Here is a 21,964-nt window from a genome sequence, read left to right as displayed (position 1 = left end):
AAAGCGTCTACATGAGTGATGATGTAAAGAGAGGGAAACAGTATATATATATATATATATATATAGTAGATTGCAGATAGATTGTACGTTATCTGGGATCATCAGGGTATCAACACTTGAATAAAGCTCGAGGGGCCATAGAAATGAAAATATGACATGGAATTCAAATACAAATTGAATGATAATGTCAGTTCCTTTCTTCTTCTTCAACTTCTTTTTTTCTTCTTTTTTTTTTTTTCTAGAGGAGCACATGATCTCTCTATTCTCGAATACCAACTGGATTAGCATTACAACACCATTGCCTGAAACAAACTAAATCTCAAATCTGAAAGGTGGGCATCTGCATTATCCAAAACACAGCCACCACCATGTAATGAACCCTAGATATGGAAAAAAAAAAATATGAAGGGGCAAATAAAGAACAGGAAAATTTATTCCCTAAATTGAACTATATATATGTTACAGATCCTCTTAAAAAGGATTGCTGACCTACGTGCTAACTAATGCTGTGAGGGGGGCTGGACATTCTGACTCAAAAAACACTGGTACAGTAATCAAGAAGATCTATTCATCGTTACGCCACTGGGGAGGAACCTAACGCGACTATATTGCTTTAACTTGGCAAGAGCTTCTCTTGACTTACCGAGCATGAGATCCACATAAATTGAAGTCAGGGTCGCTTCCCGACTGTTCGGTAATATTGATAGTGCTTGCGTTGCAAATTGATGGGCCTGCTCAAGTTGACCTTGCATGGCAGACACAGCAGCAAAATTTGAATAAAGTGCTGCACGAGCCTCTTCTGGCTTTAGAAAGACAATGCCTTGCGAGTCCTCGGTTGAATTCTTCTTGGCAGTCACTGATCCTCCGTTTAACTCTTCGCTATCGACAGTTCTCTCCACCCGCCATTGTTCACAGTCCTCTTCACTAAATGGCAAATCAAAATTATTTCCCCCCGAAAAATAGATCAATAAATTCTCAGCAGCCTCCTTTGGCCTGTTTAACAGGCAGAGTGCCTCTGCTGCATACACATGACCAAGAAAGATGTAAATTCTAGAACACTCTGGAAGTTCCAATAGAGACCTGGTGATTGACAGGGCCTTCATGGGGTTTTCCAGTTCCAACTCTACGAACGCCAGGTTAGCAAGAATGGATTGCTTGATCAACTGATTTTCATTTCTACAAATATCTTCATAATAGGAGAGAGAGTTCTGCATGAGCTCCTGACTTGTTCCTCCCTTCATTTCTTTGGCATCCCCATTTGCATGAACCTGACCTAAACCTACTGTTACAGTAAATGTTTTCGAATCAATGTTCTGCAAGTTCTTGTGGTTTGAGTTCCTCGAAGAAGCTGCTCCACTTGATTCATTTTCTTCCAAGGAGGTATTTGAAGACAAATCATACTTTGAATGGTTTGACTCGGAGCAGTTAAGTAATTGCAAAGCATTATGCAGACACCGTCGGGCAAGCAACATTGAAAGCTTCAGTTGCCCTTCACTGCACAGCATACAATCATCCCCTTCAACAGAATCCACATGTCTGTTTCTTAATATTCCATCTTCAACAAGAAGTTGCCTCCATTTTCCCTGGCCAATAACATGTACTTTGACTTCTGATCTTTCTGATGGAGAGTGATTTGCTTTTATTAGTCCCTTCTCCAAAGCCATCAGACAGCATTCAGCAAGTCGAAGCCATAACAGAGGTCGGTTGTAGAACACCAAACTGGCTTTCTGGAAACAGCGAGCAGCAAGAATTGGCTTCCCACAGGCCAAGTACTGTATACCACAGTTATATACTATGAGAAAAGAATTATCCTGGGAGAAAGTTGACAGCTTTAGTGGCTTTTCCTTCCGAAGATATGAAGTATTAGTCAGCGCCTTCGAAAAAAATATCGACGACGTATGGTATTTCCCAAGCTGATAATATATACACCCAAGATTGTTGTTGAAAATGCTTGAGATTGTCATGTCTGTCCGATTGCTTGATGCCACCAACAGCTTAATGGCTTTACGGTGGTTGCCACGTGCATATTCAATCTGAGACTTCAGAAGGAGAGCCATGGACAAATCTTTCCCACGTGCAATATTCATAACATGCTTGACTTCACGTTTTGCTTGCTTAAGGTTCCTAGTGAGAAGCAGAAACCGAACTTTATAAAGATGCAACTTAAGCTTCAAATCAACAGTGGTAAAAGACCTATCAACCGCAGTCCTTGGCAGATTAGTTGGAGGTGAAAGACCAGACGGCCTCACTGAATTTCGTCCACCAATATCTAGTGTTGACAACATAGTTTCATATTCAAGTGCCTCTTCTGACAAGGTTCTCGATAAAAAGTTTTCTGAGGCATTCACACTAGCAGCTAAATCTGAATGAGAAACATCCATAGCCGATGAACTGCTGAGAGGAATAGAGGAAGATTTTGCTACTAGGTTTCCAGACAGTTGCTGGGTCGTGTTTCCATTGTCACCTTGACTCATGCAGCCAACACCAAAAGCTCTTTCCATGTAACTTAATATATCCTGAACACAAATGATTATAATGGTTATCATTTTGGAATAAGGACCAAAATATGTGGACATGCTAAGTGAAAATGATGGGATGATTTTCTTAATATAAACAAGAAATTTTGAACTGAGGCCATCACCAAAGGGAAAAAGAGGCCTTGGATCAGACCATCTAAACTGAGTTACCATTACCCTATAAACCACACAAGTCCAGTTCCAGTAGATGGCTTCAACTACCTATTAAGCACTAGCATAAGATCTAAAGAATTCCAATGGTTTTGTTCAAATTGAGGTCCAAAAGTTACCATAAACATGCACTTCAATACGATACAGTGTAGCAGGTAGTCAGGTTTAGAAGCACAACAGAACAAATACCATTTGTGAACCCAAAAAACACGATCTTCTACTGATGTAAAACTTTTGTTGACAGTTGTCACAGCTTCTCAAAGCAAACCCCTTAGAATTGATGCCATATTTTAATTTTCAAAAAAGGCACAAACAATGTTTCTGCCACATTACCGCAGAAAGCATCTATAAAAAAGAAGAATACCAAACCTCTAGCAAGCAAGTATAAACTGCTTGGCACTCTGCCCATATTAGCATGATAAAAACCAGCAAATGCTCACATCAACCATAGAAGAGATGAATACAACACCAGCTGTGACATCTATACCAAAGTTCCATCGTCACTTGCAATACCAAATCATCCAGTCCAGAGGGCTTCTGATTACCAACCTCTAAAAATGAAGCCCTAAGCTATGAAGCAAATAGGGAGGACAAAGGAGGGAAGAAGTAAAATGGAGCATGGATGGTATATTTCTATTGTTTGGTTGGTAGGGGGAAATGGGAAAGCAAGAGGGATAGGAAGGACCTTTAGCTGAGCCCAACATTTTGCCTTCCCAACTATCTATCTATCTATCCATCTATATATATATATAGGTAAGCCATAAGACAGTACATCAAAAGAAAATAAAGGACATGCAATCTCAAAACCCTTGACACTCCTTAAAATTATTCCCAACTAAATACTAAGAGCGTCTAGTGATAATATTTCAGTCCATTCTTGTAATCCTAAATATTTTTGTTCTCCTTTTAAAAGGTATAATGATAATATAGTAGCTTTCTTTCCCTCCTCTCATCCTCTCCATACCAAACAAGAAGACTAAGATCCACTTTTTTCTTTCTCTTTTCATCCTTCTTTTCTTTTTTCGTAAGTCACTTCTCTACTCTCTTACCAAGTCGTGCTGCAAAATTAGTATTTCTTCTTTTCTTTCATTTCTCCAGTATTTTCTTCTTTTTTCTCCCCTGACCATTCCATCCTCAATATGCCAATTTTTAACAAATTCACAACCTCAATTCTAAAAAAGTTACTGTAAGCAGGGTACAATCATTTTGGAATTAACCAATTAGAATCCCCCCCCCCCCCCCCCTCTCCCCCGGCCCCCTGCCCCGACGCCAAAAAAACACAAATTAAAAAACGGAAATAAGATATTAATTCTGATAAAACTTTTTTTTATAAGTATTAACTTCAATAAAACAAAAGGTTCTGCTTACCCAAAAAATTTCCATGCCAACTGAAGAACAAAATGTGTAAATTTTTTACTTTTGTGATAAGTAATAAACTGTGTAAATCTTCAAACAAAATATAAGTTTGTGTGATTGGATAAAAGCATGTTGAGATCAGATGGCTTTCCAAATTTCAGAAGGCAAAAAGTCCCAATATCAACATCTTTTCCAATGATCCCTTCCAGAGATATTGGCTAATCTTAAACCAACTCAATCAATTTGATCAAGGAGACCTCTATAAAAAAAGGCTTGCTCTAAATGAAGGGTTCACAGAAGTTTAAAGTTTACAACAGAAAGGTATACTGCATATTGTAAATATCTCATGAATTTCGTGCATGTATCACATTACTAATGCCGGGCAGCAAGAAAAAACACTATTTTTTAGAAGTATTGGGTACTTTTTCATGCTGAAATAGAGTTTATTTATTTTAGATTTTAAGATGCCTAGAAATAATGGAAAGAATAGCAAACTGTTTCAGGTATTCTAACAAGAAAACTACGTAGCAATTTTACATTGTGGTATAATCCCTTGATTTTTGAAACTGAAGTACAAGCAAGGTGCAAGACATAGTGTGGAAGTGGTTGTGTGGATGCGGGGCCTCTTTTCTACAATGATCAGGGAATCAATGTCAACTAAGAAGGTACACTCCTTTATGGTTTACCATTTACAACAAGGTCATGCACACAAACTGCAGCACGCCTGTGGTGCAAGATCACAAGAAATGTCATTAAAAGCGGAGAGAGCCACTTGAAAAAGTAGATCAGTGTTTTTCCCTACCCCACCAAAAGGTTGCAAAAAATAAGAATCTGTCTGCATCAGACCAAAATGAGTTTTTTTTCCAGTTAATCATGCACATACAAAGCTATTAATAAAGAAGATGATAAAAGCATGGAAGATATCTACTTATGAGAATCCAATACATTTGTAAAGGTAAAAGATTATCATCCCATTAGCTTGGTGAGAGGGTTGTACAAAATTCTCTCCAAAGTATTGGCGAATGGATTGAGCAAGGTGTTGGAGAAGTTAATATCAAAGCCTCCAAATGCCTTTGTCAAAGGTAGGCAAATCCTCGACTCGGTGCTTATTGCCAACGAATGTTTGGATAGTAGACTCAAGTCAGGAGAGTCGGGGCTTCTATGTAAGCTGGATATGGAAAAAGCCTATAATCATGTCAACTGGAGACTCTTACTCTACATGCTCGAGAGATGTGGCTTTGGTACAAAATTGTGTACTTGGATCATCATTGTATCTCTATGGTTTGTTTCTCTATATGGGTGAATGGCACGCCAAAAAGCTTCTTTAAAAGCTCATGAGGATTGAGACAAAGTAATCCTCTATCTCCGCTACTCTTTGTTTTTGTGATTGAAGCTTTTTGTAAGATGATTTAAAGTGTCATGGAGGGTGGGTTCATATTTGGATTCTTAGTGGGGGAGGCAACTACTGGCTCACTCAACATATCTCATCTATTATTTGCCGATAATACCTTAATCTTTGGTGGGACCAACCATGATCAAATTCAAGCTTTGAGGGCTCTCCTATTATGCTTTGAAGTTGTATCAGGGTTGAAGGTGAACTTGGCCAAATCTGAAGTAGTGTCAATGGGGGATGGTCCTAACGTGGAGAGTATGGCTTCCATTTTGGGATGCAAGATATCTCAGCTGCCCATGAAATATCTTAGCCTCCCGTTAGGTCACCTTAATCAAAAGTACTTTTTCCAATTTGCCAACTTACTTTCTCTCATTATTTCCGCTCCCCGCCAAGGTAGCTCATTGCATGGAGAAACTCCAACGTGACTTCTTATTGGGAAAGAGGGGCGGGGTGTAAATGACAAGTTGGACCACAATATGCTCTCCCATTAAAGGAGGATTGCATATTCAGAACTTGAAATCTTTCGACAAAGCCTTCTTGGCAAATGGTTATGAAGATATCACTATGAACCGCAGGGGGGGGGGGGGGGGGGGGGGGGGGGGGGGGGGGGGGAGATAAATGACGAGTTTAAATTTCACTAGGTGAAATGGACCACAATATGCTCTCCCGTTAACGATGGAGGATTGGGTATTCAGAACATGAAATCTTTCGACAAAGCCTTGCTTGGCAAATGGTTATGGAGATATCACTATGAACAGGGGGGCCTTGTGGAGAATCTTCATCAAATTGAAACATGGAGAACCACCATGGGGAGCAGGGGTGTTAGCTGGTCGGTCCAGACTGGAAAAATCGACCGGACTGACCACTTTGGTCCGGAGCGGACTGAAGTTGGTCCGGTCCGGCCCCCAGTCCAAGAAATAGAGGACCGAAGTTAGTCTGGTCCGGTCCCCTTTTTGGAGTTTTCCACCCCGAACCGGACCGAATTTAAAAAAAAAAATTACTTTATATATATTATTTATATGATAATAATTGCATAATTTATTATATAATTTTCATCAAACCTATCACCATTAAAAATATAAAATTTTAAATGTCATTAAAAAATTAATATTCTATCAATTAACTAATGTATAATATTAATTGTAATTATGTAGTAATTATATAAGTTAATAATGTAATTTTCATCTAATTTATTAACATTGATCATATAAAATATTTTTTTATTAAGTTAGTTACATAATCTACATTAATAATTTACTTAATTTTAATTTAGTATTTTAAATAACTTTTTTTATTATTTTATTTTTAAGAAAAAAAGAATAAAAAAAAAATTTAGGCCTGACTGACCAGACCGATAGGTACCGGTCCCTAGGTATGTTCGGTCCGGTCTGGTCTAGGAAAATGATGGACCAAAAATTTCGGTCCATCAACCCCCCAGACCGGACTGGACCGGACCAAATTGCACCCCCTAATGGGGAGAATGTTGTTCTAATGAGGTGAGTGTGCCTTGTGGAGTGGGGCTATGAAAGCATATAAGAAGAGACTACATATTCAAGAAATATCCGCTTTACTGTGTGTAATGGATCCAAGGTCAAGTTTAGCATGATGTTTGGTGCAATGATATGGCACTCAAGGAAACTTATCCACAAGTTCATGGGCTAGCAAGAATGAAAGAAGCCTTAATTATGGACCTATTAATCATCTCCAATGGTATTCCCTAATGGAATATTACATTTCTCAAATATGCAAAAGATTGGAAAATTGATGTTTTTTCGATGTTCTTTGACATTGTGTATTCCACCCATTTGTCGGGGGGAGTCAAGTACAATTTGTTGGTTCCCCTCTAAAAAATAAATATTCACAGTCCGCTCTTTCGCCATGACCACGCACAATACAAATCCATTCCAATGGAAAAACATTTGGAAGACAAAGGCACCTCTAAAGGCAGCATTTTGTGTATGGATGGCTTCTTTGGGGAAGATCCTTGCTCTAGAAAACTTGAAGAAACGTCAAATCATAGTCATGGATTGGTGTTGTATGTGCAAGAAGAGCGGAGAGTCCATTGACCATCTACTACTTCATTGTGAGATTGTCATGACGTTGTGGAATGAAGTCTTTGCTCGGTTGGGACTAGCTTGGGTGATGCCGAGAGAAGTAAATGACCTCCTCACTTCTTGGAGAGGAATTTGGGACAACTCTCAAATTGCATCAATATGAAAGATGGTCCCAATATGCCTATGGTGGTGCATTGGATGGAGAAGAATGAAAGAAACTTTGAAGATCAAGAGCAGTCAATGAATGAGTTTAGAAACTTATTTTTTAATACTTTACTCCATTGGTTGATTGTAATTGATTTTCATGGCATGATTTTTCATGAATTCCTTGTATCACTAAACGAGCATGCTTAGGCATTGCTCTTGTATATGTCTTGTATACTTGGGCTCTTGTGTACTCTTTTGATCAATAAAAATTTGTTAATGAATCAAAAAAACATTTGCAAATTTGGGACTCTACCAAACAACAATAATGAGGGTTACAACTTCATAAGAAGAAATGTATCTCATATTAAATAAAAACTTCTAAACAAAAAGCTACAGCATTTCATAAACCATAAACTAATTTCATCTGACTAGGGTCTCAAATACTCCCTAGTCTCAAGGAAAAGAACACAAACTCCACCCTAAAAGTAAGTAATTTGTTTCAGATCTCAATATTAATTTCACAACATATCTTCCAACCATGCTACACAGTACATACAACCACAAGGATTAAGTTCAGAAGTTGCTCTATCTAATAATGGTATATTTACTATAGAGCAAGAGTTGGAGCAGTTCGAAAACACCATGCAAAATTTTGAATTAACTGACTAATCCATCAAGTAACATAGAACTTACAGCAGACTTCATAGCATCATTGCAAGCAAGTCCAACATCTAGCAACAAGAGGCAAATATGAAGAGCTGTTGTCTGCACATAAATATATAGAAAAAAAAAATTTAATACAAGATTACAGCTACTTAGAAAAACAATGGCACAACCATTATACCTCATCTATTGGTTCGATATTCTGATACAAAGGTTCTAGAACGGATAAAGCCTTTGCATATTCGTGAAGATGGAACCAGATAACCCCCTGATATGATCAATCTTGAAATAAGTAAATCAATTCAAACAAAAAACAAAAGAAAGAAACTAGCCTTTAGCAACCTCCAATAAATTTACTAAATGACATTCAAAAAACATACAATGTTTAGGATTGCCACAGAAGTGTCAAATTCATCTGTGTAAACAACATTGGAACTATTTGCACCGGAAAGTTGATGTGTCATTGTACTTCCTTTAGACCCCAAAGTAAGCTTATTCAAAAGATTGCTAGCAGCCTCCACCTGCTCTCCAGATGCGCTGGCAAGCTCCTCAATTCTCTTCTGAACCAATACCACCAAAAGGCAACAAAGAATTTCAATGATTATATATAAATCAAAGATGAACAAACAACTATAATCTAAAGGACTCTGGGATATTAGGTGAGATGACCATGAATATTACAGTGGGGATACAACAATTTTTTATAGGTAGTTTTTTTTTTTATAAGTAATGAAATTTAAACGACAACATTTATCCCAATAGTTTCCATTTTTGCTTGCAACAATTATAATAGAATAGAAGGAATAATTATGCAACTATGGTCCTAAACTACTTGGAACCAACATCGAATATCTTTTGGCCATTCAACTCCATCTACGGTCACTGTAGTTCATTATTAATGATTTAACTTATTGGTCTTCAAGATAGATATAGAAAATAATAAATAGGCGGGTTGATGTAATACATGGTGTGTCAAGGTTCCCAAACCAGCCAATCTCAGATGTTGGTTGCCAAATGGATAATCAATATTCTCTGCTCTAAATAATCCTAAACATGCTTTGCAATTTTAAAAACTCACTCGCAATGGCATTTTTAAGGTAACAATGTAAAAATGATATTGAAACTAGAAGCCACAAAACTACATAGCCAAAAAAAAGTAACCATTCAAATATATACATCTGATCTCCAAAAGTAAGTTGATTCATCCTTGTTTAGGCTTTCCCATAACGAAATTCAAAGACTCGATTCATTAAAATTAAATAGATTTATAGAACACATTTCATGACACGAAATGGAGAAGGATGTGATTGAGATGTGATAATGGTCAGACGAAAAGAAAGTAAGTTCACATTAAACTGAACAGCGAGTGTCAATCACATCAATGATATATCATATACAGTGTAAAAAGTAACCATATTGATTCCTAATTTTATGAATGCAGCCACCAAGTGTAAAACAAATAATGAATTGGTATATTTTAATGGCAAAACTTAGTCCAATTGAGTTGTAAATGATTTGAGTTAAGTTTGATTTGAAATTAAATAAAAAACTAACAAGTTGTGAGTTTGCTAGACTCCCATGAGAATCAAGGTTGACCAAAGCTTATACAGAGAGCTTTTTTTTTATTGGCACTGGGTGTCCGATAACAAAGTCTCGACTGATCCCAGGGGCGCACAAGCACTTGGCAAAAATTTTCCTATAAATGCACCTCAGGTAATTCAAGGGGAAGTTCCCCTGGTCCAATGGTCCCTAGAAATTGTTTGCACCTAAGAGAATTGGAACATTAGACGTGGAGAGAGTATACCACCAAAACCAAGGCCTTTACCACTTGAGTCAACCCCTAAGGGTTTATACAAAGAGCTCACTCAACACTCCCTAAAAATGAGCTTGATCAAGACCTTACATGGAAAGTTCACTGGACACGCATGCAACACCCACTCCAGCAAACTGTTGCATCAGTTCACTAAAGGTGTATGAGAACCAAGGCGACTAGCCCAAATTTGAATCCGAATAGGTTTCGAATCCGAAATCTAACCTAATTTGAGCCAACCTAATTAAGTTTGATGATGCAAGACTTTTGGAGAGTCTTGAGCATTATTCTAAAAAAACTTATTTATTTCTTGTGAAGTATTGAGCCTTAAAGACAAAAAAATTTCTCCCCATACACAAGCCATCACCCTATTGGTCTTTGGTCATTCTTGTTCATAGAGAGCCAGTGAATTCATAGGTGTGCCAATGAGTTGATCAATTGTGCTATGGGGTTCCAGTAAATCATATGATGGTTGTTCGTGGGGGAACGTTGTAGAATAGTTCTAGAGTTCTAGATCTATTGTGGACAAATATCGAATGAGTCACTTGCTAAGGATTAGAATCTACTGTTTGAGTCCACAAGGATTTGTTAGAAGAATATTTGGAATACAAAAGAACCCCTAAAGACAAAGTTTTTTGTATGGACGGCTTCATTAGGGAAGATCATCACAATAGACAACCTACAGAAATGTCACATCATGGTCATGGATTGGTCTTGTATGTGCAAAAAGAGTGGAAAGTCCGTAGATCATCTATTACTTCATTGCGAGATTGCCACAACCTTGTGGAATGACTTCTTTTCTCGGATGGGATTAGTTTGGGTGATGCTGAAAAGGGTAATCGATCTCCTAGCTTCTTGGCGAGGCATCTGGGGAAACTCTCATATTGCAACGATGTGGAAGATGGTCCCAATATGTCTATGGTGGTATATTTGGAAGGAGAGGAATGCAAGATGCTTTGAAGATCGAGTGCGGTCAATGAATGAGCTTAGAAGTTTATTTCTCAATATTTTACTTCATTGGTCGATTGTAATTGATTATAATGACATGTCTTTTCATGACTTCTTTGTATCGCTTAAGCACATCTCTAAAGCATTGAAAAAAAATGCCACAGAGACAAAAGTCTATCCAACTGCACTATTCTCCCAAAACCACATCTCTAAAGCATTTACAACATAAACCCCAATTAACATGATCATAGGCATTTTCCATGTCCATCTTACATAGTAGCTTTGGCTTTCCTAAGTGGGTTTTGGAATCTAGACATTCATTAACAATTAATATTATATCCAAAATCAACCTTCCTCTAATGAATATGTTATGAAACGTGGAGATAATCTCCTTCAACACCAGCCTCAATCTATTTGCATGGCTACAATCCTATAAACTCCACTTACCAAACTAATTGGCTTGGCCTTGATTTTCCATTTCCTGACAAAAGTATTAACATACTGAATGTCAATTTCCATCCTATTTCTATGACCCACTCTCTACATTTTCAGTAACTCCAAAAGGGAAAAAAACAAACATATGAAAAATCTAGAACGGAAAAACAAAAAGTTATCACTGTAAATAAGAGGATTTATTTGGCAAGATGTTGCATAACGGCACTTCATAAATAAAAAATGAAAAAATAAAAAAGATGTTGCTTAATATGCCCAATGCTTGTACCCACATTCAAGCAGATACTAATATGACTATAAACTAGCAAAAAACTGAAAAGCACAGAGAGAAAAGGTAGAGCATACCTTGACATTATTAAGTGCTTCAAGTAACTTCTTCGGATCTGAACCACCATCCCGAAAGAATTCAGCAATTGCAACATTGTGAAGAACCTAAAATATATATATCCATAAGATTAGAAACCATAATTGATACAGCTGAGGAAAAAAAAATAGCTCTTCCATCTTGCATGGTAATAATTATGCCTATGTTCACTAATATGGTAGCAGGTCTGATCCACACATGGACAGTAATGCTTACAAACAGGTTTTAAATGGATATGACACACAGCTTAAAGTTTTTCGAAATATAAATCAACATCTTAGAATCTTGGCATTATGTATGAAATTCCTAACAAATATGGTACAGCTCGTCTTCCAGAACATAAAAACCAAAAGTAAAAAATTGTTCGAGTTCATTCCACAAGAAGACTTGATTTAACAACACCTTCCAATTTTCTGAACTTGTTCATAGTGGTAGAAACATACCCTACGACAAGATACAGATCAAAGTATTTGGCTAGAAAAATGGTACTACCACTCCATTCAATCCGAATTACCGTCATCTAAATAATCTAAACTCAAGTGTGGCAACACTTCTTTTCAAATCATTTCAAGAGGTATAAAAGGCTGTCTTCAACCAGAACAAAAAACTTGGAAAAAAATTCGGCTAGCTACTAGTTTCATGATTCGCCCTTCTTACCTCGTGTTCTCGTCTTTTTATCAAATTTACATCAGTAACATTAAGTCGCATATTTCGATTGCATTTTCACCCATACAAGCTGGAAGTTAAAATAATTATTTCCAAACACCACATAACAACTTCACAGCTACTGAGATTAAATCATAACCAAGCAAGTTTCTCCATAGTCACTAAGAAAAGCAACAGGCAAACGTTGAGTAATCCATTTAATATCTAAAGCGGAACCGCAAAGCAAAGTAGAACCAACTGAAAAAATATCAAGCAAATGTGATCTGGAAGCGAAACATGCATGCTTTTTTTTTAATCGGTGGCGAAACATGCATGCTAAAGAGTGAAAAGGTTTACTTTGGGATCGTTTTCCTTCTTGAGCAAGAGCTGCTTCAGGACCTCGACGCACTCAGCGAAATTTCCCGACTGAAAGTGCAAGGCGGCGTCCTTGGCTAGAGCGGCCGCAACGGATAAAAGGGCGTCTTCGTCGGAGCCCGAGGACCCGTCGCGATTGGGAGCAGCGGCAGCAGTCGATGACGATGAGTCTCGCAAGTCCATTCCGGCGGATCGACCAATCGGAGGCTGAGAATACGAGTAACTTATCCTAATGGCCTAATCCGAACCGAAATTAAGTGAAAATCTAAAAAATAACCCTAAAATTTGAAATTTCAAGTGGGAATCGGAGTGCGGGTTCGGGAGGGCAATTAGAAGTTTCTGAAACCCTAAGTTTTGGAGTATTAGAGAGGACACTTGTTTGAGTTTCTTTCGATTAGATGTGTCCGATCTGCACAGAGAGAGAACCGCTAACCTATGCGCCAAAATTGGGAGAGACGGGGGGAAGGAGAGAGAGTTTTCTTTTTCTTTTTTCTTTTTTGGTATTTTGGGCCTCATCTTAACCGATATGGCCATTTTCCATTTTAAAATATAAAATATATTGTATAAAAATAATATAAACACAAAAAAAATTGTATAAAATTAAATTTATAAATTAATATAATATTAATTGATTTGTTAAATTTATTTTATAATAAAAAATAATTTTATAATCTGATATATTAAATTAAGTTACATCGTATTGTTAATTTTAGAATGAATACACATCCTTTTCTTAAGAAAAGAGCCTTACAATGATAAGAAATTATAACACATGGCATATTGCTTATCCTAATTCATGTTTATGTTTTTAGTTTTAAATTCCTAATTTCTATATTTAATTTTTTGTCCTTATGTTTCTCTATATTTTATTTTATTTTTTGAAAGTTTTATGACTTTCTACGTAATTGTTTTCACTTTTTTATATTATTTTAATTTTTTAAATCGGGGATGCACACACATTCCTTTCTAAGGAAGTCATATCAAATCATGGGTGCCATTTAAATAATAAGTTAAAATAAGATAAATTGAGATTAAAATTAAAAGTTAAATAAAATATTATTATAATATTATTTTTTAATATTATTATTATTTTAAAATTTAAAAAGTTAAATTATTTATTATATTTTATATAAAAAATTAAAAAAATTATAATTATAAGATAAAATGAGATAAAATACTGCTACTATCCAAAAGAGTAATTTGATTTTAAAACAAACCATAAGGACTAATTTTATATTTAACCCTAAAAACAATTATCCATTGTTTGGCTTGTGTTATTTTTTAAGATTCATTTGATGAACTCCTAGTAAAGTAGGTCCAACAGTATTTATAGCTGTCTGGATAAACTCTTTTGAACAATATTAAATATTCAATTAATGTTATAGAAAATCACTTTATTTATCCTCTCTTTTTTCCTTTAAACTCTAAACAGTTAAATAAAATATTATTATAATATTATTTTTTAATATTATTATTATTTTAAAATTTAAAAAGTTAAATTATTTATTATATTTTATATAAAAAATTAAAAAAATTATAATTATAAGATAAAATGAGATAAAATACTGCTACTATCCAAAAGAGTAATTTGATTTTAAAACAAACCATAAGGACTAATTTTATATTTAACCCTAAAAACAATTATCCATTGTTTGGCTTGTGTTATTTTTTAAGATTCATTTGATGAACTCCTAGTAAAGTAGGTCCAACAGTATTTATAGCTGTCTGGATAAACTCTTTTGAACAATATTAAATATTCAATTAATGTTATAGAAAATCACTTTATTTATCCTCTCTTTTTTCCTTTAAACTCTAGACAGTTAAATAAAATATTATTATAATATTATTTTTTAATATTATTATTATTTTAAAATTTAAAAAGTTAAATTATTTATTATATTTTATATAAAAAATTAAAAAAATTATAATTATAAGATAAAATGAGATAAAATACTGCTACTATCCAAAAGAGTAATTTGATTTTAAAACAAACCATAAGGACTAATTTTATATTTAACCCTAAAAACAATTATCCATTGTTTGGCTTGTGTTATTTTTTAAGATTCATTTGATGAACTCCTAGTAAAGTAGGTCCAACAGTATTTATAGCTGTCTGGATAAACTCTTTTGAACAATATTAAATATTCAATTAATGTTATAGAAAATCACTTTATTTATCCTCTCTTTTTTCTTTTAAACTCTAGACTGGGATTAATAAATTTAGTAAAGTCATTAAAAATCTTGTTATAAATTGAAGTAAATGTCGATGTAATTCAAAATCACATAAAATGAGCGCTAACATACAAAAATAATAGCAACTTTAAAAAAAAAATAATAATATTATACACCATACTCTCATTCTATTTTGATCATACTAATTAATATGTGGTATATTTATCACTATTAAATAATAAAAAAGCATATAATAAATATTCATTTAATAGTAATAAATGTATCACATCTTATTTAGTGGGATGAAAGGAAGATGGTAATATGGTGTATAAAATTTTCCTTCCAATGTAGAATTTAAATCAATACATTCAAAATAGCTAAAGGAATATTTTTTTTTATAAGAAAATAGCTAAAGGAATATTAGTAAGACATGCTTGGAGAATACAAGATGCGGAAATGTGGATGCATTTTGTTCCTTCTTTTATTGCTCAACATGTTTGGTTGGACACTTCTTATGTATAATTTAAGGTTGATATGAATGAATTCTTTTATCCAAAAAAAAAAAAACTAAAGGAATAAGAATAACCATTTCCATAATTTGAAAGCACTTAATTAAAAACTCCATTGAAATCTCGCATTGTTTGTTTTCATAATTCCTCTCAATTCATCTTATTTAATCATTACAAAATTTTCAAATTCTCACATAAAATAAAATAAACAATTCAACTTTTTAAAATTTTAAAATAAAAATAATATTAAAAAAATATATTTTAATAATATTTTATTTAACTTTTAACTTTAATCTCGACTCATATCAAGTCTTAAGTATCTCATCGTTCTGTAACTCCACCTACATCTGTAAGGAGAAAAATAAGATGGAGTGAGCCAAAAAAAAAAAAAACAGTTGAGATTTAAAAACGCATTAAATTAAAGAGTTAGTGTTAAAATTTCAATGAAAAAGATGGGATCCCTGAGGACAGTACTGCAGAATTGGCACCCAGCCAACATGCAAAAAAATGGTGCCTTGACAGTTGACACCCTCCATGGCTCCATGAGCCTTTGTAGATCCATAAAGAGATGCTTGCAAGATGGTTGAAATCTTTGCACCCTTAGATCTATCATTCACTCAAGTTGCAATATAATTCTATTAATGAGTGAAACTCTACATATGCAATCATTCATAAAGAAGTTGGGAAATCTTGATTTTTCATTTTAAAAATATTCTATTATATGCTGAAGGGATAGGGAATAAACCACTGGTACAGACGGACTCGTTTGTTTTCAGAGATAAAATAAGATGAGTTGAGATTAAAGTTAAAAAGTTGAATAAAATATTATTAAAATATATTTTTTAATATTATTTTTATTTTGAGATTTGAAAAAGTTGAATTGTTTATTTGATTTTATGTGAAGATTTAAGAAAATTGTAATGATGAGGTGAGATGAGATGAGATATTTTCTGAAAACAAACGAGGTCGTTCCTCTTGGTTTTGAGCTTCCAGGCAAACAAAATATGCAAATTTAAGGAAAATATTTAATCAAATAAATAATGCTTAACTACATCAATGGGTCCAAATAGGTTGTGAACCAACCTCTTATTGTTGGTTTGAATTTTAAGTCATTGTGTAAGGTATAATTTGATATCTACTGATATTTTGTGCTAAATCATTACTCTGTTAGCCTGTTTTGTATTTAACTAAGGTGGATAATTCTTGTCTCAATTTCTTGATTTTCTCAAAATCATCTATCCTATATTTTAAATGCAGTCACCAGTCTAGTTTGCTTCACAAAACCAAATTTCCCATGTTACTCTCTTTTGAAACTAGAATGTCATGGTAAAGAAGAAAATGCCACCTGATATGGCTTTGCAAATTATACGGGAAGTTAAGCCCAAATTCTAGCAAGCACCAACAAAGATGCATAAAGGACAAAACTTATTTGGTAATAATTCTCAAGATACTGACACAATCCCTCTTTTCATTCAAATGAAGTTTGTGAGGTTTTTGATCGCTTCGTTTGTCTTTTATCACTAATGCTTCGTTTAGATTTTTAATTTCTCTTCACTCATCTCAATTTATCATTATAATTTTTTCAAATTTTAACACAAAATATAATAAATAATTTAACTTTTCAAATCTCAAAATAATAATAATATTAAAAAATAATATTTTAACAATATTTTATCATCTCAACTCAACTCACTTCAACATCCAAACACAACCTAACTTAAAAAGAAATGAGAATAAGGGGATAAAAGATCAAGTTGCTCAACCAAAAGTTTGGAGATCAAAATGCCAACATTGACACTCTTTTAGAACTTCTATTTATTGTATAATATCTGAATGAATTCTAACTTAGTTATATAGAATGTTTTTCATTTAATATATTTAGCCACTCCTATGCACCGTGCGGGTTTACTACTAGGATACTGACTTTCAACACTATGAACAGGGATGTGGTGGAAACAAAAGATGTCGATAACAGATTTAAGTAGCCATATCATTTTAGTATGTTTAAGTTTTCATGATTAAGATGTAATACTCTTCTGTCCCATTACTGCATCTTGACACATTAATATATGGAGAACAACATAAGCATGTTAGCGTACCTTTGAGAGAACTAGTGGAGGAGTTAATATTGTAGACTCAATCTTTTTTTTTTTATAAGTAATCGATATTATTTAAATAAAGATAGGTAAAACCTAAGTACACAAGATGATATACAAGAGATAAGACCTATCTAGATCGAAGTAAAGGAAACTAGAAAGTCATGAAAATTCAAGCGATTAAAATCTAGAGCAATGGCCCATAGACATAAAGTACGGAAAAATAGAGTTCTAAGTTCCTTCGAAGACCGCTCATTGTTTTCGAAAATCCGATCATTGCGCTCTTGCCATATACACCACATAATGCAAATCGAGATCATTTTCCACACTGTCTTAATTTGTTGAACTCCTCTTGGAAATGCCCAGCAGGCCAGTAGATCTACCATAGTGGCAGGCATAACAAAAGATAACTCTATCCGACTAAAGACTTACACCCACAAGGCTCTAGTTGTCTCGCAATGTAGCAAGAGGTGTTCCACTAACTTGCCAGATCTCTTGCACATGCAACAACAGTCTAGTATAACTATCTGGCGCTTCCTCAGATTGTCGGTAGTCAAAATCTTCCCCAACGTTGTTGTCCATGTAAAGAAGATCGCTTTTGGGGCGCCTTATTTTGCCAAAGTCTCCTCCATGGGAACGAAATATTAACGGCTTGGGAAAGGGACTTATAGTATGATCGAACTGAGAAGATACCCTTACCCGCAGGAGTCCACCACATCTTATTAGCTTGTTGTCTATTTGGCTTCACAGAATAAACCAGACTGAAAAAAGCCTCAAAGATGTCCACTTCCCAGTCTTGTGCTGCTCTACTAAACGTGACGTTCCACTGCACTTGATCCCCTGATAGAAGCATAAGATCCTCTATTAAAGCTTCCTGGTTGCGTGCCACCCGAAAAACTGCTGGAAAGGCATCCTTTAGAGCCTCATTCCTACACCATATGTCCCTCCAAAACTTAATACGAGAACCCTTCCCCAACACCAATTTAGCATGGCTACTGAAATCCCCCCACTCACGCCTAATATGTTTCCAAACTCCAACACCGTTGGCCCCATTTACCTTTTCAGTGCACCAACCCCCCATAGGCGTCCATATTTACAATCAATTACCAATTTCCATAAGCCTTCTGTCTCCGTGTTATACCTCCATAGCCACTTCCCAAGCAGGGCCCAATCGAATGTTCTTAGATTTTTTATACCCAAACCACCTGACAAGATTGGTCTACATCCCAACTAATCAAGTGAAATTTGAATTCATCCCCTATCCCACTCCATAAGAAATCACAATATAGTTTATCAATTCGAGCCGCCACCCTTGCAGACAATTGAAACAAATATAAGAAGTACGTAGGAAAGTTAGAAAGGGTACTCTTGATGAGAGTCAACCGGCCACCTTTCGACAAGTACAATCTTTTCCATCCTGCCAGTTTCCTTTCTATCTTCTCTATGACTGAATCCTATATGGATGAGGCCCTAGTAGCAGCCCCTAACGACAATCCTAAGTAGGTCATGGGAAAAGAAGCTACCTTGCACCCAAGAATACTGGCTAGCTGCCTTGTGTTGCTCACGTTCCCCATTGGCACTAACTCTGACTTGTCAAAGTTAACTTTCAGCCCTGATGCTGCTTCAAAACATAATAACAAAGCCTTCAACGCCCTCAACTGGTCACGATCTGCCTCACAAAATAGGAGCGTATCATCTGCAAAAAGTAAATGAGATAAAGTAATAATGCCCCTGACGAGATCACCAATTTGAATTCCAGCCATAAACCCATGCGTAACCGCCGCCGATATCATCCTACTCAAGGCCTCCATAATGATAACAAAGAGAAGTGGGGACAAAAGATCTTCTTGCCTTAGGCCGCGAGAGCTACTGAAAAAGCCTGTAGGATAACCATTTATCAATATTGAGAATCTAGCCATAGTAATGCACCAACTCATCCAGGAACGCCACCTAGCCCCAAAACCGCACCTCCCCAACAAGTACAAGAGGAAATCCCAATTTATGTGATTATATGTCTTCTCCACATCTAGTTTGCAAATAATCCCTGTGGAGCCAGCCTTTAATCTGCTATCCAAACCCTCATTCACTATGAGGACTGAGTCCAAGATTTGTCGCCCCTTAACAAATGCATTTTGTGGCTTCGTGATGATATTGCCCAAAACCACCCCCAATATGTTAGCAAGAACCTTGGAAATAATTTTATACACTCCATTCACAAGGCTAATGGGTCGAAAATCCTTAACCTCCAACGCTCCAATCTTCTTTGGGATCAGCGCAATAAAAGTAACATTTAGGCATTTCTCAAACTTTTTGACCGAGGATACTTCCCTAAACACCTTCATTATGTTCACTTTCACCACCTCCCAACAAGCTTGGAAGAAGTCCATTGAGAAACCATCTAGACCTGGAACTTTATCTTTACCCATACGTCTCACTACCTCATACACTTCCTCATCTTCAAAAGCTCTCTCCAACCAAGAGGCTTCCTGGGGCTCAATAGTGTCAAAGACGAGGCCATCCAACTTTGGTCTCCATTCCTCATGTTCTGTAAGCAGTTGTTCATAGAAATCCACCACATGATCACTAATCACAGGGGCCTCCTTGCACTCCATACCATTAATATTCAGCATTTCAACGGTATTAGTTCTTCTATGAGACTTAACAACTCTATGAAAGAACTTTGTGCTCCGGTCACCTTCTTTCAGCCGCAATGCTCTCGACTTTTGACACCAAGAAATCTCCTCTAAGGATAGTACTCTTTCTAATTCTGAAACTAACTCTGTCTTGCGCAATAATTCTTTTGGTAACAGGGCTCTAGCCTCAAGAGTCCGCTCAAACTGATGCAACTCCACCACCATAAGCTTCTTTTGCTCCCCTATATCTCCAAAAGATTGTGAATTTCAAAGCTTAAGGTTATTTTTCAAAACTTTTAACTTACAAGCTAGGATGTATGAGGGGTTACCATAGAACTGGTAAGAAGACCACCATTGTCTAGCCTTATCCACAAAGCCTTCACTTTTCAGCCACATGTTTTCAAACTTGAAGTATCGGCGGCCGCATCGAATGCCACCACAATCCAACAAGATAGGAAAATGATCCGAGCAAAGACATGGCAGTCTCTTTTGGGACATTTCTGAATAGTGCACCTCCCACTTCAGTGAGATTAGAAATCTATCCAGCCGGGACCAAATCTGATTATTCGACCAAGTAAAGGAGCCCCCTGATAGAGGAATATCTAGCAGGTTCAAGTAAAAAATACAATCTAAAATCTCTGTCATAGCTGGTCGCATCCTACTCTCACCAGATCGTTCACTAGGAAATCTGATGACATTAAAATCTCCTCCTATACACCAAGGAAACTCCCACCAACTATATAACCCAGCAAGTTCCTCCCATAATAAGCTTTATCGTTGTCTACATTTGGACCGTATACACCCGCAAAAACCCACACAAAATTATCTGCCACACTCTTAAAGAAGCATGCCACTGTATACTCCCCCACAAACTCCTCCAATTTCTCAACAACTCTTTTATTCCACATCACTAGGATGCCACCCGACGCCCCATTCGATGCAAGAGAGACCCAATCCACATAGGTACAACTCCAAACACTTTGAATTAACCTTCTAGAAACACTTTTTAGCTTAGTTTCTTGTAAACATACAATGTCTACCCTCCACTCTCGCAACAAATTTTTTATACGAAGTCGCTTATTCATCTCATTTAACCCACAAACGTTCCACGACACAATTTTTGCTTCATAAAGGAAATGCGTGCCCCTTCCCTTTTGATCTTTCACGGCTCGAGCTTCATTCGTAATTCAATGACCAAGTTAGGCGCTTAAGCTCCTGCTGTTTTTTTGACCTTGGTTTCTTTGACTATTTATGCGCTGCATCAATGGCAATAAGTAAAGCTAAAAATTGTTCTTCATAACTCACACAATCCATACCTATCTAGTGATGCATATCTTTCACCTTTTGAAGCAACCAATCCAATGTATTCGATTCATTTGGTAGCAAACGGTTCAACGGAATAGGCTCCCCCTTCACTAGAAGCACACTGCATATTAGGAATCACCCCCTATCTTCCTCCCCAAATAAGTTTCTACCCTCCCATTCAACCACAGCATTACTAGTGGGAAACCGAGTCTCAGGAACCATCACCACCTCACAACCCATTCCTTGAGAAAGCCCATCATCATCACCCACATCCACCTCTACCCCTTCATCCCCTAGAACAATGTAACTCAGTTCATGGCACGACAAAGCTTTAGAGCAGAACTCAAGATGATC

At 35.9% G+C, this 21,964-nt stretch overlaps 1 protein-coding gene across 1 annotated transcript; it reads right to left on the bottom strand.

The window, feature by feature from the left end:
• Positions 1-260: 260 nt before the first annotated feature.
• LOC121252109 (CCR4-NOT transcription complex subunit 10-like) lies at positions 261-13,376 on the bottom strand. Its single transcript, XM_041151594.1, has 6 exons — positions 12,878-13,376; positions 11,857-11,943; positions 8,681-8,860; positions 8,482-8,568; positions 8,331-8,402; positions 261-2,516 (listed from the first exon to the last, which is right to left on the bottom strand). The coding sequence occupies exons 1-6, from the start codon at positions 13,076-13,078 to the stop codon at positions 555-557; spliced, it is 2,589 nt and encodes an 862-aa protein (XP_041007528.1). The 5' UTR covers positions 13,079-13,376; the 3' UTR covers positions 261-554.
• Positions 13,377-21,964: the final 8,588 nt, after the last annotated feature.

Source organism: Juglans microcarpa x Juglans regia, chromosome 2S (assembly GCF_004785595.1).
Source record: "Juglans microcarpa x Juglans regia isolate MS1-56 chromosome 2S, Jm3101_v1.0, whole genome shotgun sequence".
NCBI lineage: Eukaryota > Viridiplantae > Streptophyta > Magnoliopsida > Fagales > Juglandaceae > Juglans > Juglans microcarpa x Juglans regia.
This window is presented reverse-complemented; position numbering and strand designations above follow the sequence as displayed.

Bases quoted from the DNA above. Each gene is read 5' to 3' on its own strand.
- LOC121252109 (XM_041151594.1), bottom strand. From the start codon at position 13,078: ATGGACTTGCGAGACTCATCGTCATCGACTGCTGCCGCTGCTCCCAAT. The intron at 11,944-12,877 runs GTAAACCTTTTC...TATATATTTTAG, and splicing joins AGAAGGAAAACGATCCCAAA to GTTCTTCACAATGTTGCAAT. The intron at 8,403-8,481 runs GTATAATGGTTG...ATTTATGTGCAG, and splicing joins ATATCGAACCAATAGATGAG to ACAACAGCTCTTCATATTTG.